General features: G+C 42.4%; 1 protein-coding gene across 3 annotated transcripts; it reads left to right on the top strand.

The window, feature by feature from the left end:
* The first annotated feature begins 5,219 nt into the window (after positions 1-5,219).
* Positions 5,220-16,307, top strand: METTL22 (methyltransferase 22, Kin17 lysine). 3 transcript variants are annotated; one of them, XM_063171107.1, is made up of 12 exons: positions 5,220-5,287; positions 7,058-7,150; positions 7,270-7,392; positions 9,765-10,115; positions 10,506-10,546; positions 10,632-10,776; positions 11,227-11,298; positions 11,394-11,447; positions 11,985-12,065; positions 12,693-12,795; positions 13,570-13,738; positions 15,408-16,307. In XM_063171107.1, exons 3-12 carry the CDS (start codon positions 7,287-7,289, stop codon positions 15,441-15,443), a joined length of 1,158 nt encoding a protein of 385 aa, XP_063027177.1. In that variant the 5' UTR covers positions 5,220-5,287; positions 7,058-7,150; positions 7,270-7,286; the 3' UTR covers positions 15,444-16,307. The 3 variants fall into 3 exon arrangements, with proteins under 3 accessions (XP_063027177.1, XP_063027176.1, XP_063027179.1); XM_063171106.1 differs by having other exon boundaries at positions 7,058-7,392; XM_063171109.1 differs by lacking the exon at positions 11,985-12,065 and having other exon boundaries at positions 7,058-7,392.
* The last annotated feature ends 564 nt before the right edge of the window (positions 16,308-16,871 follow it).

The following is a 16,871-nucleotide window of genomic DNA, read 5'->3' as shown; positions in this document are numbered from 1 at the left end:
GGATAGACCGGGCACCCCTGGGCAGAACGGGCACCCTGCGGGAGGAACGGGCACCCCTGGGCAGAACGGGCACCCCAAGGGCGGAACGGGCACCCCGAGGATAGACCGGGCACCCCGCGGGCGCCGCCGGCCCGGCCCGCACAGACCCCGCCGCCCCCTGTCGCCAGCCCCGGCCCCGGGCGGGCCCCGCAGGCGTGTGCGGAGCGAGCGATCGGGCAGCCAGCGCTGCTCACGGAGAGGGACAGAGTGACAAAACCACAGGCACGGGCATCCCCATCCCCATGAGCTTCGGCAGCCTCGGGATGGGCTCGCCTCGGAGGGGAGAAAGCTCCTGCATTCCAAATTCCCCTCCGTGTCTGTGAGGGGAGGAGGAAGCAGAGCCGAGGTTTGGGGAGCAGAAGCACAGTTTGTGTTCCTGCTTTCTGGCAACCTTTCTGGTATATTTACAAGAGATTCCCTCTTGTTCTGTGCCTTCCAGCTGCCGACCTCAAAAGGCCAGTTCTAACCTAATTTGAAACGGAGTCTGAGAGAAGCAGTAGAGGGGCATTTACTAGCTGGTGCAGTGATGTCTGTACCCTGCTCGGGATCATTTTCCTGTTAGAATGTCACCGATGGAGGAAAGGACACAAGCTCCCTCTCCAGAAACTATAGTTACTGCAGTGTTCATGTGTGAGCCCTAAAGCCACACTTCACCCAGCCTCCTGCTCATCCTCAGCCCGCTGAAATCTGTTGAGTAACAAAGTGTATTTCAGTAATAGAACCTTGTTTTCAAACCCACAGAGGATTTACTCTGGTGTTTTACTGTTTCTCTTCACTGGCATAAAGATACTGTGCAGGTAGGGTCAATGGGGCATCTTGTTTTTTTCCTTGTAATTCACTTCAGGCCTTCCAGGGAATTGCTAAGTAACTCTGAGTAATTAAAAAAGTCATTCTCATTTGTTTTCTGGCATGGACACTGGGCAGAATGTGTGACATCATTACCCATCCATGGCAACAAGCTATCGTGAACCAGTAGGGCTTCAGCAGTAGGATCAGTTAGAAGGAACATTTTCCTTGAGAGAGAGTGTTTAAATAGACACAGTAATCATCAACACTACAGACCACATTTTGCTCTGCAAAACTACTGAAAGGTGTATATGCCGGGAATATAATAGTCTGTATATTTAGGAATACACTGTTAAGCAGCCACAGCATCATTCTGAGCTCTAGCCATCTATTTCTCACATCTCCAAGTTGCATCTGTAATCTGTGAAAATGCCTCTGTAGTTCCACAAGCCAGGCAGCTGCTACCTCCTTGTAATTGCAATGTTTGGGTGATACAAAGTTAATGAAGCAAAGTGAAATGTTTTTTTAGACTAACTAATGCATGAGACAAAATGAGCAGGCCTTGGGGCACCACTCTTAACTGGGATCCCAAGCTTGTCTCTTTTTTTCCCAGCTATATTTGCAGAGTTGCTTGAAAGTTTAAATTAGCCCCACAAACACCATGTCTTAGAGGTTTTATCAGTTCTCTTCTCACAAATCTGAACCAGAGGCACTCATACACCTGAATCACCACTCCTCTGCAATGATCTGCCACTGTCATCTCCCAGTTAAATCCAAGGGAAAGCAAAGGGTATAGAACTGCAGGAACATTTAACCCAGTTGGGTACAAGCTGTTAATCAGGCATGAGATGCTTATCAGTCATGCTCTGTGTCTTGGAGAGGTTTTGTTCCAATCTTGGGGCCCACAAAGTTTGTACATGTGCTCATTTTTAGAAACATTATTAAATAATCTATTTTAGCCATCAGGATGTGTGGAGGTCCTTGTAGACTCTGCCTAGACTAACTTTACAGCAAACCTAAGTAAGAACCCACTAAGCCCAGGTCCTTTTTTGACCAGACTGATGGCAAACATATCAAGAGCAAATCAAATCTACATAAAGGTTTCATTTCCACATCACCATAATTTTTTTAGGCATTCATTCCCATGCTAGGGAACAAATAATTCCTGTAAAGTCAGAAAACCAAAAACACAGTTAACAAAACAATTTCATGTATTCATTGGGAGATGTTTATAATGAAAGGAAAAAGCCAGTAGTGCAAATTAGTTTCTTTAGAAACTCAGTTTCAATTTCCTGAGGTCTTTGAATGTTAAATTAGGATCTTTAGCATTAAAGATTTACATTTTTAATCTAGGCTTAGCTCTATGGAGAAGGAACACTTTGCTTTGCATAGACAAGGTGTTGACTGCATCTGCCAAAGTCAATCTGCTGCTCAGAATAACAAATTCAGAATATGCTCTCAAAGTTGCAGTCAATCATTAGTCCACAGAGTGTGATGCAGCAAAATTATCAGTCACTTCCAGCCTGAGAATGGCAAAGTTTGTGTAAGTAACTTTTACCCTCTCTGCTCTGCTTGCAGGGCTGCCTGGGTGCTGGAGGATTCAGAGGGCATTGTGCTCTGGGAATCACCAGCTTTGCTTCCCAGGACTTTTCCTGGGTAAAATTCATCTCTAGGGCAGTTCCTTCTCAGCTGTTCTGAACCTGTGCTGTTCAGGTGCAGCAGAATCCCACTGAATTCCTCAACTTTCCCCAGTGTTTCTTAATTTCATAGCCTCTGCCCTGTCTGTATTTGTGAAGAGGTGCTGCATTACTAGAAGTAGATTGTTTGTAAACTGAAGAAAGGAGGGATTCCCACAATGTTTACCCATCTGACTGTAGGAAAGCCAGTCAGTGCAAGTGAGCCAAAAACTATAATTAATTGCTGCGATGGCAACAAGCACAATCAACACACCTAATTTCATTCACAATCCTTTTCCAGGAAATATCACTTTTTTTCTCCTGTTTATGTTGTTGTTGTTATTGTTGTTGAATGAAGAATTAAATTCAAATGCAGTTTTACCATTCAGCCTTCCAGTAAAGCTAATGGGATTCTGGAGTTTATTGCTCTTTTAAACTTACCACAACTACTTCCCCTGTGGCTCAAAAGAGAAAAGCTGTTAGACAATATACATTATTACAATCTTCAGATTCACTGGCCTTGGAAATTAGTAACTATTGCTGGTTGATCTGAGGTTTGGCTATTCCTTCTCAGATTTAATATTTTCATCATGCACTTGTACACATCCAGTTTTGAAGAGTCATAACCTGCAATGAATTTAAAAAAAGACTGAGCAGTCACAGTTTATCTCTGATGAGAGACTACAAGACACAATGTCCTGACTCTCACTCATTATTACCTGATCTGCCAAAAAACCCCATGGAGTGTCAGCACATGACACTGAATTCAAAGGGGGATTGCAGAAGGGACATACCTGAAGCAACCAGCACAGCCAGCTCTTTGGTACTTGATCAATGGGTGAAACTGGCCCAATTCATCATTTCAAACAAGCAATTAAACCTTGGTAAAGTTGTCTGGCACGTGAGGTAAATTTAAACAAATTCCTAAGTCGCATGGCTGTGAGGAAGACAGGAAATACAACTTAGGTGCATCCTTAAAAAAGAGGTGCATCTGGGGAATGGGCTGCCGAAGCCCTCTTGTGCGTGGCACGGAAACTGCAGCTGCCTAAACAATTTTCATTATCACCCACATTATAACATCTGTAGCCACAGATCTTCTGCAGCCACGAGATATTCCTGCCCTGCCCAAATATTGTGCATATGTGAAATGAGGTATCAGAATTTCTTAGAAAAGCAATTGCAGCAGCTCCATTTCTCACATAATGTACCTTTGTGTTTAAAAGTCCCCATGTAATGCATCTTTTAAGCTACTTCTCTAATTATACTAAGCCTGTGTACCAGTAAGTGCCTCTTGTTGCAGACTGGTGAGATTTTGTGACAAATAAAATCTGCTTTGCCTGCTTAGTACTCCATAGCAGTGAGAACATGCCAGCAGAGAGAGACACTGCAGTAATAATTTATGTGGCAGTGTATCACCACGGGAAGTAAAATAATGTTCTGCTCTTTCACAGGAGACAGATAAAAGGAGGACAAATCTCCAAAGCATTTTTGTCAGATATTCATCCAATAAAATTCCCCACAGAAAGTGCAATGAGATATGTGAATAGCTTCTGTGTTTTCATTTTATTGCCACTCAAAACTCTTGACTGTAAAAATAGGGAAAGATTATTTCATTTTTTTAATAATTATTTTATTAATGCTTAGCCTTTGTTGAGGAAGGCAGATGATGAGAAGGAGACACCTAGAAATAGATACAGAATACAAATTACATTCCAAGGTTTTTTTAATCATTGACTAATACTTCCTACTACTCAAAAAAAATACAAGAATCATCTTTAGCAATTGACATTAGCATCATATAACTAGAAATTAATATGTAAATGCCCACTTTTGAACAAAATCCTCCTGCTGAAAGATAAAACAACTTCAGCAGCCCCTGCAGACTGGCAGAGGAGATGAACTGGAACACAGATGGGAGTTTGGAACACACCTCTGTCTGTGATTTTGCACAGAGGGCTGGTCAGCACGTCCAGCTGCTGAGGTGTCCTGTGCCCAAACACCACTGTACCCTGACTGACCACACAGCCCCAGGGCCAGAGCAGCTGCCAGCTCTCACCGCAGATGAGCTCAGCTGGGAAATGACTGCCTAAGACACCATGGTCCAAAACATAGATACTAAAATCTGCTGGTCTAACTCCTAGGCGAATTTCTGCTGCTAAAGCCTCCCAAAGACTCTGGTGATGATGTTTCCACTCAGTGACTAACTCTGTCTTGTTTACTTCACCTGGTTTATACGTAATTAAAAACTCTTCAGAACCAAGCAACTAAACCCCCAATTCCCTAAACAAGTGAACAGCTGTTGCCCCAGCTAATTTTACAGTGGTACTGGAATGGACATTATCTGGACTAAGACAGAAACGCCTATTTGCCTCCGCAGAGGTTTTCCCACTTTGTTTTCAAGCCGTTTGTAGATTTTGCATGGCATTACAGACGAACCGAGAGAGAGCAAGCGATGGCATTACAGACGAACCAAGACAGGGCAAGTGATGCTAGAAGCAATTAATAAAAGAACGCGAGTAGGAAACGCGTGTTGAATCTCCGAGCAAGTCCTGCGGATACTTCAGCGCAAGCCTGACCCGCGCGGCTGCCTTTGGCAGGCTTTGAGCGGGGTTTAGCGCCGGGTGATTCTCCAGCACCGGCGAGCCTCGGGCAGCGCGGGCACCGCTCGGCCCGCAGCACCCGCGGGGGCCGCCGGGCAGCGGCGTCAGCGGAAGGAGCCGGAAGGAGCCACACGGGGCGGCACGGAGCGGCGGAGAGGCGGGAGCCGAGCGGGGAGAAACGGAGAGGTGGGAGCTGTGAGGGGCAACGCGGGAGAGGTGGCATCTGAACGGGGAGAAAAGTGGGATCTGAGCGGGGGAAAAGCAGAGAGGTGGCATCTGAGCGGGGGAGAAGCGGAGAGGCGGGGCCGGAGAGGGGAGAAGCGGGGGAGGTGGGATCTGAGCGGGGAGGGACGGGATCCGAGCGGAGGAAAGCGGGACAGCCGCCGGGGGGACGCGGGACCTCAGCGGGGAGGAGCGGGATGGGCAGGTCCGGGATCCTATCGGGGGACGTGGATCCTGCCGGGGAGAAGTGGGATAGGCGGGTGGGGACACGGGACAGGCGAGTCCCACCGTGGGGACAGTTGGGTGCCACCGTGGGAACCCGGGACAGGCGGATCGCACCGTGGGAACCCGGGACAGGCGGGTCACCACATCATGAGGCCCATGGCAGGCAGGTTCCACCGTGGGGACGCGGGACAGGCGGGTCCTGCCATGGGGCCAGGCGGGTCACACCGTGAGGACAGGCGGGTGCCACCGTGGGGACCCGAGACAGGCAGGTAACAAACACCGTGAGGACCCGGGCCAGCGGATCCCACCATGAGGCTAGGCGAGTCCCACCATGGGGCCAGGCGAGTGACACCATGGGGCCAGGCGAGTGACACCATGGGGCCAGGCAGGTGACACCATGGGGGCTGGCGGGTCCCACCATGGGGCAGGCGGGTCCCACCATGGGGCCAGGCGGGTGACACCATGGGGCAGGCGGGTGACACCATGAGGCCAGGCGGGTGACACCATGGGGCCAGGCGGGTCCCACCATGAGGCCAGGCGGGTGACACCATGGGGCAGGTGGGTGACACCATGGGGCCAGGCGGGTGGCACCGTGAGGACCCGGGCCAGGCGGGTCCCGCCCGTCCCCGCGGAGCCCCCGCACTCATCTCCCGCAGCGCTGCGCTGGCTCCCGCCGGGACAGGACAGGCTTGGAGCTGGCAGAGTTAACACAAGTGCGCAGCCACAGATACAGAGACACTTCTGAAGGCGGGAGTGTTGTGAGTGTGGATAGGTACGGTGGTCCGGCAGGGAGGGACTAAGTTATCACGGGTCTGGAGCATCTCTCTTAGGAGGAAAGGCTGAAATTGAGAAGACGTGACTGAGGAGGGCCTTTTTAATGTGTGTAAACATCAAAGGGAGGGCTCAGAGCACGGACCAGGGTCTGCTCTCTGGGCCCAGCAATAGGGCAGGAAATGATGCCCAGGGAGCTCCACCTGAACGTGAGAAAGAACTTCCCTATGCAGGGACAGATTGCTCACTGGAGACACTCCAGAACCATCTGGAGACAATCCCGTGCTCCAGAATGACCTGCCTGAGCAGGGAGGTGGGAACAGATGAGCCACTGTGGTCCCTTCCAGCCTGAGCCACTCAGTGATCTTGTTCGAGCACAACTGGATAATAGCAAATTTAGCATAATCATTCAGGATGGTAATGCCAGTGCAGGAAGGGGCCTTATTCCCTTTGAAAACCTTGATTAGGCATTGTAATTCTCTGCAGTCATGGTAACGTTTAGTTTTTTTCAGGGCAAGTTGTTTGTAACACAAGCAAATTAGCAGCTCTTCCTAAAATACACAGTGGCTGCCACTGAACTACTCACAGTTATATATTAGAGGATTCTGTAGAAGAGAGCCTTGGAGCATTGCTACTTTATTGAACAGTGTCATCTGACTTTTATCTTCTGAAATACTGCTGGAGCAATGTTCAGGCAGTGTCAGGCTACCACTAAAAGCTGCCTGTGTTTGGTTTTAGGTTGAATATCCTGATGAGGAACTTGTTGTCTCGGAGCGTGGTGGAGCTTGCACGATCCCACCTTCACAGGAACAATGTCCTGAGTTTCCCTTGGTGAGCAAAACTGTTGCTGGACCCCTGTAAATGGAAGAGAGTGGAATCCCTTTGTGGCAGCACTGCATGAGGGCTGTCTGAGCACTGCAGATGCTGCTCTCACCAGCACCCCATGGCAGATTTAGCAGAGGAGGAGATGGATAACCCCACGTTCAGGAGTGACACTGTGCTGTCTGATGTCCACCTGCACTGCCCAAGCAAAAGGCACCTCATGGTACGACTGAATGCAGTTGGACAGCCAGGTAATGGGTGCTGTGTTTTAACTGTACTCAGATCTCTGGAAGGCTCAATCCTCCTCCAAGTGGTTGATATTAATAGTTACATATTTTATTCCAGCTATAAGCAGAATCACCTCCCACTCAGTCTTTAGAAAGTGTGTTATCCTCATGAAATTAACTCCAGAAATGAAAACGTGTAAACAGCTTGTCTTAAAAATTAAACTTTAAATTGCTTTTTGAGAAAAAGTAACCCAATTTACTCACTTATAGGTTTAATTTAATGGTTCATTGAGCAATATTGTCAATATAGCACTTTGGGAGTCATGATTTAAAGTAAGGTTGTGATGTTTCTTATACACAAACAAAAGATGAGAACCCAGGGGTCTTAAATAGTGTAACTTAAGTTTTAAATACAAACCATCAGTAATTAATTTATCAAGTTTAATTAAATGTTTATGTGATGATTTACCATCTATTCCAGGGAAGCATAACAGCTTTCTTTGGGCTATGTGGTGGGGTTTTTTTGTTTAGATTTTTTTTTCTGTTGGCAGGGTTGACTTTTTTGGGGGGGGGGGTGTTTGCTTCAAAAAAATGTCAGCAAGAAAACTCAACACAGCAATGGCTTTAACTGACATAGAATTTGAAGAGTCAGGCTGTAGAGGAAATGAGTTGGCAAATGCCCCTGGCTGATTGCCAGCTTGTAGGTTGCCATAAAGTTGTCAAGGGAACTGACCTTGAAGCTGCTGGCAAAATGTTCTGTACAAAAGTCCTGCTGTGACAGAAGTGTTAATTGTTTTTTCAAACCCAGCTGTGACATCAAAAGAGTAACTCCTACAGCTGTTCTGGTGTATGACAATGTGAAAAATTATCAAAGTAGTCCTGACAAGGAAATGAATAATAATTTTGACCCTATTCAGGTCAAAACCCAGGTAATTAATGCTGTGGTGGATCTTCATGTTGTTTGATGTGTGTAGCTGTGGCTGTGCTTGGTGCAAAGAACCTTTCAGCAGAAGGAAGTGACAGTGTGTTCTGCCTACTTCAATGAGCTCTTTGTGGGAAATTCTTCTGGTTATTGAGACAAGAATTGCATGTTAGTATTACAGCCTTTAGTGCCATAACAATCTACCAGGGCCACTGTGCTGTGTTTTGGGGAAGTTTGTGGGGATTTAGCCTTTTCCCCTTTGAGTCAGTTTGCCTTTCCACTTTTTGAAATGCTGTGGAAATGCAGAGGATCAGAATGGACTTGGAGAACAAAGCATTTCATTCACTGATGGCATGTCTGTTCCAATTAGTTTCATTTGGTCATCATGCAAGCAGTGGAGACTTCAAAAATTTGTCATGCTAGGACAGGCATTGAAGATTTTATTAGATCCAGCTAAAAATGGTCTCACTAGAGAGAAACCTCTGTCAGATTTCAGTAGACCACCCTGGAACATCTTGCCTGCTAAAGAAACTGGAATAGATTTCCATAAATTGTGAAATTGTTGAAGCAGTGGTGGCAAGCACTTTATCTCTTCCCTTTTGTTGGGAATGAACATAGATGGAAGGACTATGGAATGTCTGTTCTTCCTTATGTGTGGTACTCAGGCAGTACAGATTCCTTAATTAAAATTGCAAGGCTCATGTTTTAATAACTTAAAATTTTAATAGAAGCTATGTCACTGAGTGATTGTTGTAAAAGATTTTTAATTAATTGGTCATTAGGAATAGCTTCAGTCATTTAATCTCTTTGAATAATCAGTTTGAACACTGAAAAAAATTACAGAAGTGTCAGCTTTGCCTCCTGTGCACTTATTTCTGTTCTTATATACTGAGCCAATTTCAAGGCTTGAAGTTGCTTGAATTCCTAAAGACTTTGCAAGCAACAAACAAAAATTCAACTTGCATTTTACTAGAACATTTTTCTTTCTTACAAGATAGGAATCTTAACCAAAATAAACTAATTCTAACTTATATTAATTCTGCTTTCAACTTAATTTGAACTTCTGTGAACAGAACTTTTGGAGGATGTAAGAAAGCATCTCCTCTGCCAAGAGTTAAAATAAATATTACTAAATTACTAAATATTTCTAAATCAGACTAATAGTTAAAATAAATATTACTGAATTACTGCCAATAGTTAAAATAAATATTACTAAATCAGATGGACATGCCCATTGTGGCTGTGCAAATGCTGAGTCAGCCAAGGACTGTGAAAGTGCTTTGCTAATTTCTGCTGACAGAACTTAATAACAGAAGTATTTCTTCATAGCAAATAAAGCTGTATTTCAAGTTACCTATTTCATTATTTACTCTATAGATTTTTAATTCATGTAATGCATACCAGAATCTCATGCATGTGGAAGGTTCTGCCTCATCTGGTGTTTAACCTTTCCCCCCACACTGTGTTCTTACAGTGTTCCTGTCATATTTCAAACTCCTTTGGAGCACAGAAGATTTGGCATCTGGGAAACACGTGAGAGAAATTACCACAGGAAGAGAACAGCAGAGCAGAAGTGGAGATGAGCTGGGTGACAAGGACAGGAGTAACGTGAAAGAAAAAGGAGAATTAAATAGTGAAGGAGTGGAAGCTCTGCTGGATGATGATGGAGACTTGGAAGTGGTCAGAAGGCCTCGAGGTGCCTCTGATTTGCAAGCAGAGGATCTTTTGAGGGATATAGTGTGCCCTGTAATTCTGATGAAAGGGAAGGAAGATGCTTTTGAAGATGAAGAGCAGGAGTGCACTTGCAGTGATGTTGTTAAAATAGGTAAATAACAAGGTTTCAGTCAGGGAGAAATGTGGCAGATACATTTCAGTAAAACAAAAGAAAAATGGGTTTTCTTTAGGGATGGAACAGCAGTTTGTTAAGTGAAAGAAAATAATGATCACAATACTGTGATACTGCCACAATACTGTGATACTGCAAATAAAAATTTACCTTTTTTCTCTGGAAAGGGTTTGGGCAGTTGTATACCACAGGAAGCTCAGTGCTCCTTAGAGTGGGTGTTTGGCATTATCCAACATTATTGTATAGAATAAAGAGTGTTTAGTTCTATATTTAAAAGGGAGGCATAGCCTTAGTTCCAAACTTGCCACTGTGGAACTTGATTTGAACAATTTTGAGGTAATTATTTTCTGTTCTCTCTCCTGTCCACAGAGCACACTATGGCAACCCCCTTGGAAGACGTTGGTAAACAGGTATGTGTTCTGCCTTGTAGTGTCTTGATTTTCATGGAATGTGCTTCAGAGCTGGTTCAGTTTTAAGTGCCTCCCTTGTCCCCAGGTCTGGCGTGCTGCCTTCCTTCTGGCTGATCACATTCTCTTTCAAAGGGACACCTTCAGAGGCTGCTCTGTGCTGGAGCTGGGAGGTGGCACTGGAATTACCAGCATTATCATGGCAACAGTTGCCAAGAGAGTTTATTGCACAGGTAAGGCAGTTTTTTCAGTTAAATATTTTCATGAGACTTGCCAAAGCAGTGCTTTCATCCTGGTATTTTCAGACTCATCTTTTCAGTTATAGTTAATAATTTTTATTAGTGCATATCAATTTGTGTTATTTACTGAAAAATAACAGGAACTTTCTCAAGGGGCTGAGAAAGCTCAAGAGTTTAAAAGCAAGATATGTTGCAATGATAGTGTGTCCAGATTAAAATAGGTAGTGTAGGAATCTATCTTCTTTCTTCAAGGGTTGCTCAGAGCTTAGAACTGAAAGAGAAAAGGAAGAAGGATTCTAGGGAAGCAATTATCAGTGGATAGAGTTGCTCTGAATTTTCCTTAATCTCATGGGCTTGAGAGAAACTTTGAGTATTAATCTGAGAGGCATACATGGCTCATACAAAATATTCTTGTTTTTAATATCATTATCACTTCTTTTCCAGATGTTGGTGATGATCTCCTGGCCATGTGTGAGCAAAATGTTGCATTAAACAAGCACTTGATGCAGCCAGGAGGTAGGTGCTATGTGGTCAGATTTTGACTCTCTGCTTTAGCCCAGGTGCTGTGTGAAAGGCCATTTGTGACTGATGTGATCTTTCTTCACCCCCAGGAGGAGAAATTAAAGTGAAAGAACTGGATTGGCTGAAAGATGAATTCTGCACTGGTAGGTGCTTAAATGGCTCCTTTTAGACTGGGCTTGGTGTTTGGTGTTGCATGTTCAAAAGCCTCTCTTGGGCCTCAAAGAAAATTCTGATTAATGACAATATTTGATACTGCCAGTTGAAAGGGTTTTAAATTTATTAGACTTTCAAGTAAAGATTCTTTTAATGAAGAATAATTTTTTTAAAAGCATGATAAAATAGGAAGATTAATCAAAACTTATATAAGGGTATATCTGGGGTTTTGTTTAAAGGTGTGCTTTCATTAATGTATTTAAAGCTGTGATCTTGCTACAGGACTGTGAATTCTGAAGTGAAAGAAAACTTTTGCTTGCCAGTCAGCCTTGGGAGGGTTGGACATAACACAGAGGAAGCAGAGGACTGGGGGAACTTCAGAAAATGAGCAGGGAAGGTTTTGATTTCCCTTGAGTGGTGTGCTCTGTTTATGGAGTAGCAGCTGCCCACAGGAGCTAAGGAGTTCCTTTTCTCCAGTCATTTGAGACTTTTAATCATAAACACCAAAGCCATATTCTTTCTTCCAGATCCTGAAACTCCTTATAGCTGGTCTGAAGAAGAGATTGCTGATTTGCTTGATCACTGTTCTGTGATCATGGCAGCTGATGGTAGGGAAATACAAACAGTAAGCTTTTCGATCAAACACTCAAGCATTATGAGTAATAATTTAAATGTACCTAGTTTGCTTTTAAAATCTAATAGGTCAGATCCTTACCTAATTTGACAAAGCCCTGCCTTAAGTGTTCCTGTCTGTATTTTTCTTTTCTTTTCTTTACATTCTGAATTAGCAATTATGAGAACAGATGTTGCAAGCTGTAGCTCTTCCTTTTCTTTGGTGTGTCCTGCTTTCAAAGGAGATCTGGTTATAATGGTAAATTAATTGTAGCCTGGTGGGGGGTTTTGTAAGGAAAGAGGCTCTCTACTCTCTGATATCCTGGGTTTTTTTAGCTTTGTAGTAAGATTATTTCCAGGCTGAGAGAATTCTTTTCAAATCTTGTAAATTGTCTGGTAAATTATTCCCATTCTGATAAGAGAAAGCTTAAAGAAAGCCATAAATAGCAGCAGTGAATATTCTTACAGGGTCAGTTGTTGCCATTAAAAATGTACTTTGCACTTAGATAAAAGAGTGACTTGTTTGATTTGAGTAATCAAACTAAGACCTGCTGTTTCATAATGGACACTTCAGTAAATTATATCCTTAATTATACATATGCTCCTAATCTTGTTTTTTACAGTGTTCTATGACGATGATCTGACAGATGCCTTGTTCAGAACTCTGTATAGAATCACACACAACTTGAGAAATTCTTGCACAGTTTACTTAGCACTGGAAAAGAGGTGAGTATTATCAATAACTTAATATAAAAAGCACTAAAACTTTGTATGTTTTAATCAAAGTTTGGCTTCTGATTTTCATTGTATCAGATGATCACAGGCTGCAGTATATGCTCAGAATAAGCTCTTTTTTTTTCTACATGCTTAATTTTTATCAGTTCAGCATTTGAGTTTAACAGAAGTTTGCCTTTTGTTGTCCTACCTTTGCCTCACCTGAGATGCCCTCTGTGCAAATAAGGATAAATAGGTGGCTAGATTGATACAATGCCTGATAACATTTGCTGTGTATTTTTGAGGTCACAAAATGGAATCAAGTGGTTTAGAATGAGGTTATTTATTTCTTAGCTTGAGCAACTCTAGAACAGTTTCTCTTGTTTGCTTTCAAGGAATCAATGAACATTTTTAAGTAATTGTGTGTTGCAGTCCATTCATAAGCTGATGCACAAATAGGCTTTGCTTAAATCTCTAGACATGTGCAAGTAATAACTCTTCCTGTGGTTTGCTGCCAGGTGTTTGTCCAGGAAGCCAAGCCAATGATTCTGTTGTGGCAAAGTGCCCTAAAATCAATGGGAAAGTTCATCCAAGAGTTATTGTGTACTGGTGCTGACATAACATCTTCTCTGCTTTTCAGGAATGGGGAGTGTACATTTTTTTGGCTGCTGAAGGGAGTTAATTATGCTGAGAAGATTCATTTTTTTCATTAGCTGAGGGAAGTTACACACCTATTTAAGATGCCAGTATAGGAGAGTTGTTCTAAATGAAATACTCTTTTGCCAGGCTGAACTTCACTTTAAGACATATGGATATCACATGTGAAGCCTACAGTCACTTTAGAAATACTCTAAATGATCTGGAGAACCTCCAAGATGGAAAAATGAAATATACAGTGGAGCACATTAAGCCTGATTTCTGCCAGTTCCTTGTTTATGAACGGATTGAGCAGTTGGTAAGTGGCATTCATGAAAATAAATGTAATGTGTCAGGCTAATCATCTCAAATTAGTTATCAGCTGTTTATGGAACATGAAGGAAGAGCAGAAGAGTAAACATTATCTTTTATTTCCACTTAGTTTTTTTTTATTTAAACTGATCCTTGTTTGTGCTTACATAATCTGTACTAGATTGACATGTCCTGGTTTTGGCTGGGACAGAATTGATTTTCTATCACCAGCAGTAGGGTGGCTGAGATTGCACTCAGTTCCTCAAAGGAGAGAGACCTTTCCTTTGTAAAATGCCATTTTTGTGATTGAACTGGAAAATGGGACCAATATCTCTTCTCATTTATTTTCTTGGAGGAGAGCTTTCATTTCACACTTTCAGTAATTCCTTTCCCAGTTCAGAGTTCAGGACATAATGTTCTAATATCTATAAAGAAGGCAATTAGCTGTAAACTTCTGTTTTTGAGAAACATGTCAGATATATTATTTCTGGTTATCTAATTACCTCTCAAGCACTTATGGTTCTCTTTCTCCATTTTTTCCCAAATTATCTGCTCTTAGGAATATTATGCAGGGTAACAGCTAACAGACTTCTAGAACAATCCAATCTAATGAATCTTTTCAGAGAAGATGCAAATTTTGCACTGGATTGCAAATCTGGTACCAAGAAATTATGTTATTTTTGTGAACATACTGTGTGTACACATGGCGAGGTGACAGGAGCCACTTCATGTGATTGATTTATTTTACTTAATGCTGATACCTTCAGGCATAAAACATGTGTAAAATTTGTTTGAAAGTATACAAAAGTAACCTGGTTTATAGATAAATGTGTAAACTCATTCCCTGGCTGCTTTGAGGAGGGCTGCTGACCCTTGAATTCTCTGCATTTTTAAAATGCCAATGTTTTTATTTATCATTAAATCTATTGCCACAATTCAGAGATGTCATGGTGAAGAGTGTGTGATAGTCTGCCTAATTATCCTCTGTGGAGCAGACAAAGCATATATTAATATATTCTAAAGAAATGAAGTGATTAAGGATTTTTCATCCTTGTTGTCTGTAGGATTGAGAAGGGGGTTTGTGTTTATATAAGCCATGCATTTGTGAGACTTTGATTCCTCAGTAAATTATTTCTTCAGCTGTTTTTTTACCAGCATTATTGAAACCATTTGTCAACACAGGCTAAGAAAAATAGCAGGATTATCAGTCAAAACACATAGGATTAGCAGGATTATCAATCAACATCATGCAGATCAGTGAATCACAGAATCACAGAACATTCTGTCATCCACAAGGACAATGGAATCCAACTCTAAAATGAATGGCCTCATACAGGGATCCAACCCACAACCTTGGCATTATTAGCACCATGCTCTGACCAACTGAGCTAATTTCAAACTATTTTAAAACAAACTGCTTTTTACTAAACACACATTTTTTAAAATCATGCTACAGGAATGAAGCAATCAGCTATAGTGCTCTGTTTCAAATAATTGTTCCAGGAAATTACAGACATGGATTTGGTATCCATCCATTTGATAGATGGATACTATCTATAGATGGAGGTAGAGGGTATGTCTTAAAACTTGTCTTACAATGAGCATGTGGAATTTTTTCATAATTCCAACCTACTGATGTGAGAAAATACCTGTATGTGTTTTTTCTGCTCATGCAGGAATTGTGGAAGATCATGGCTGAACACCTAACGTGACAGGCCCATGAGGAAAGAGAAGATCTTTACCTAAGGAGAAGGGCTGTTTTGGTGTTGTGTTAAGATAAGGATTTTCATCCCAAGAAAAGCCTCTTGCTGGTGGAATTGTGTTCTCAGAAAGCATTGCAATGCAGTTTTGCTTTACTTATTTGGTTTTGGCACTTCGTTTCTTGGACTTGTGCAGTTGGAAGTGGTTTCTTTGATGTTTCCAGGTACCTGCTGGATGCCAGGCAGTGGCAGTGACAGGGTGACTTGCTCTTTGAGTTGATGACTTCACTTCTAGAGTTTGGCAAAGAAGTATTTAACCTTTTCCATGTGGCTGATTTACAGATGTCCTGCATTTCCCTTTTCAGTTTACACAACATGGACACTGTTCTCAGTCTTATCCCAGTTCCAAATACAAATACACATTATTTGTATTTATGGACACTTGTGAAACAATGTTCTGGACAAGACTCTTTTGTCATGAAAGAACTTTTCTTTAAGAAATCTGCTTATGAAACTTGGCCCTTAATTCTGAGTTTGTCCTATATAAATCACTCTAGTTTAGGGCCACTGTCTGACTTGAAAGGAAACAAGATGCATTTTGTTTGAGCCTCTCAAAATACTCCACAGAGGTTTTGGAGTACAAGAGGTCAACCCTATATTGTCCTGCAGGAATTTTAAACTATTCTGTCCTGGGCAGGTTGAGATTGAGAAGGTACCACATGAAGGGAGATGTTACAACTCCTGAAATATTTGGAATTCTGTCCTCAGCATATACAAGTGAGGCTGGGGGTAGGGAAGTGGCCAAGAATGTCTTGCCCAAACAGAAGTGGGCCTCCAATATCTTTCTTTTGGATTAAAATAAACATATTTATTGAAGCTCTCCTGTGTTATTAATGAATCTAAAAATCTACTTGCACTTTTATAAATGTTATGTGCTCTGCTGTGTTTATATCACTTTGCCATGGGAATCCTTGTGCCCACTGCTTTCCTCAGCACCAGGAGGGTGTCAGTGATGGAGCTGTTCCAGCCTGGGACTTGTGGGAGTGTGAAAGATGTTCATTAGAAGCATCTGAGGGACTTCTTGAAAGCCTGTTTTACATTTGGTGTAGGTCAGTTATTGCATAATCTGCTTGTGTGTCTTTAATGGGATGAAAGGTTATTAGATGATGATGGCCATTCCCTGTGAGTACAAAGTAAAAATTACATTATGTTAGCACATATCTGCCTAGATTAATACAAAAATTCTCTCTCAGAGCCCTCATTTGAACTTCAAAGATGAAAAACTGTATTTTAATCCAAAAATTCCCAAACTAATGTTTGTTGGTTTGTTATGTAATGTTACTAACTTTGATAGATTCAACTACTTTTGAATGTAGCTGCTTATTTCAATAGTGATTTTTTTTAAGGGCTGTACAAGAATGTACAAGGCTGATGTGAAAT

The sequence above is a fragment of the Melospiza melodia genome, chromosome 18 (genome assembly GCF_035770615.1).
Source record: "Melospiza melodia melodia isolate bMelMel2 chromosome 18, bMelMel2.pri, whole genome shotgun sequence".
Lineage (NCBI taxonomy): Eukaryota > Metazoa > Chordata > Aves > Passeriformes > Passerellidae > Melospiza > Melospiza melodia.
Note: the sequence above shows the minus strand (reverse complement) of the source record. Positions and strands in the feature narration are given on the sequence as shown.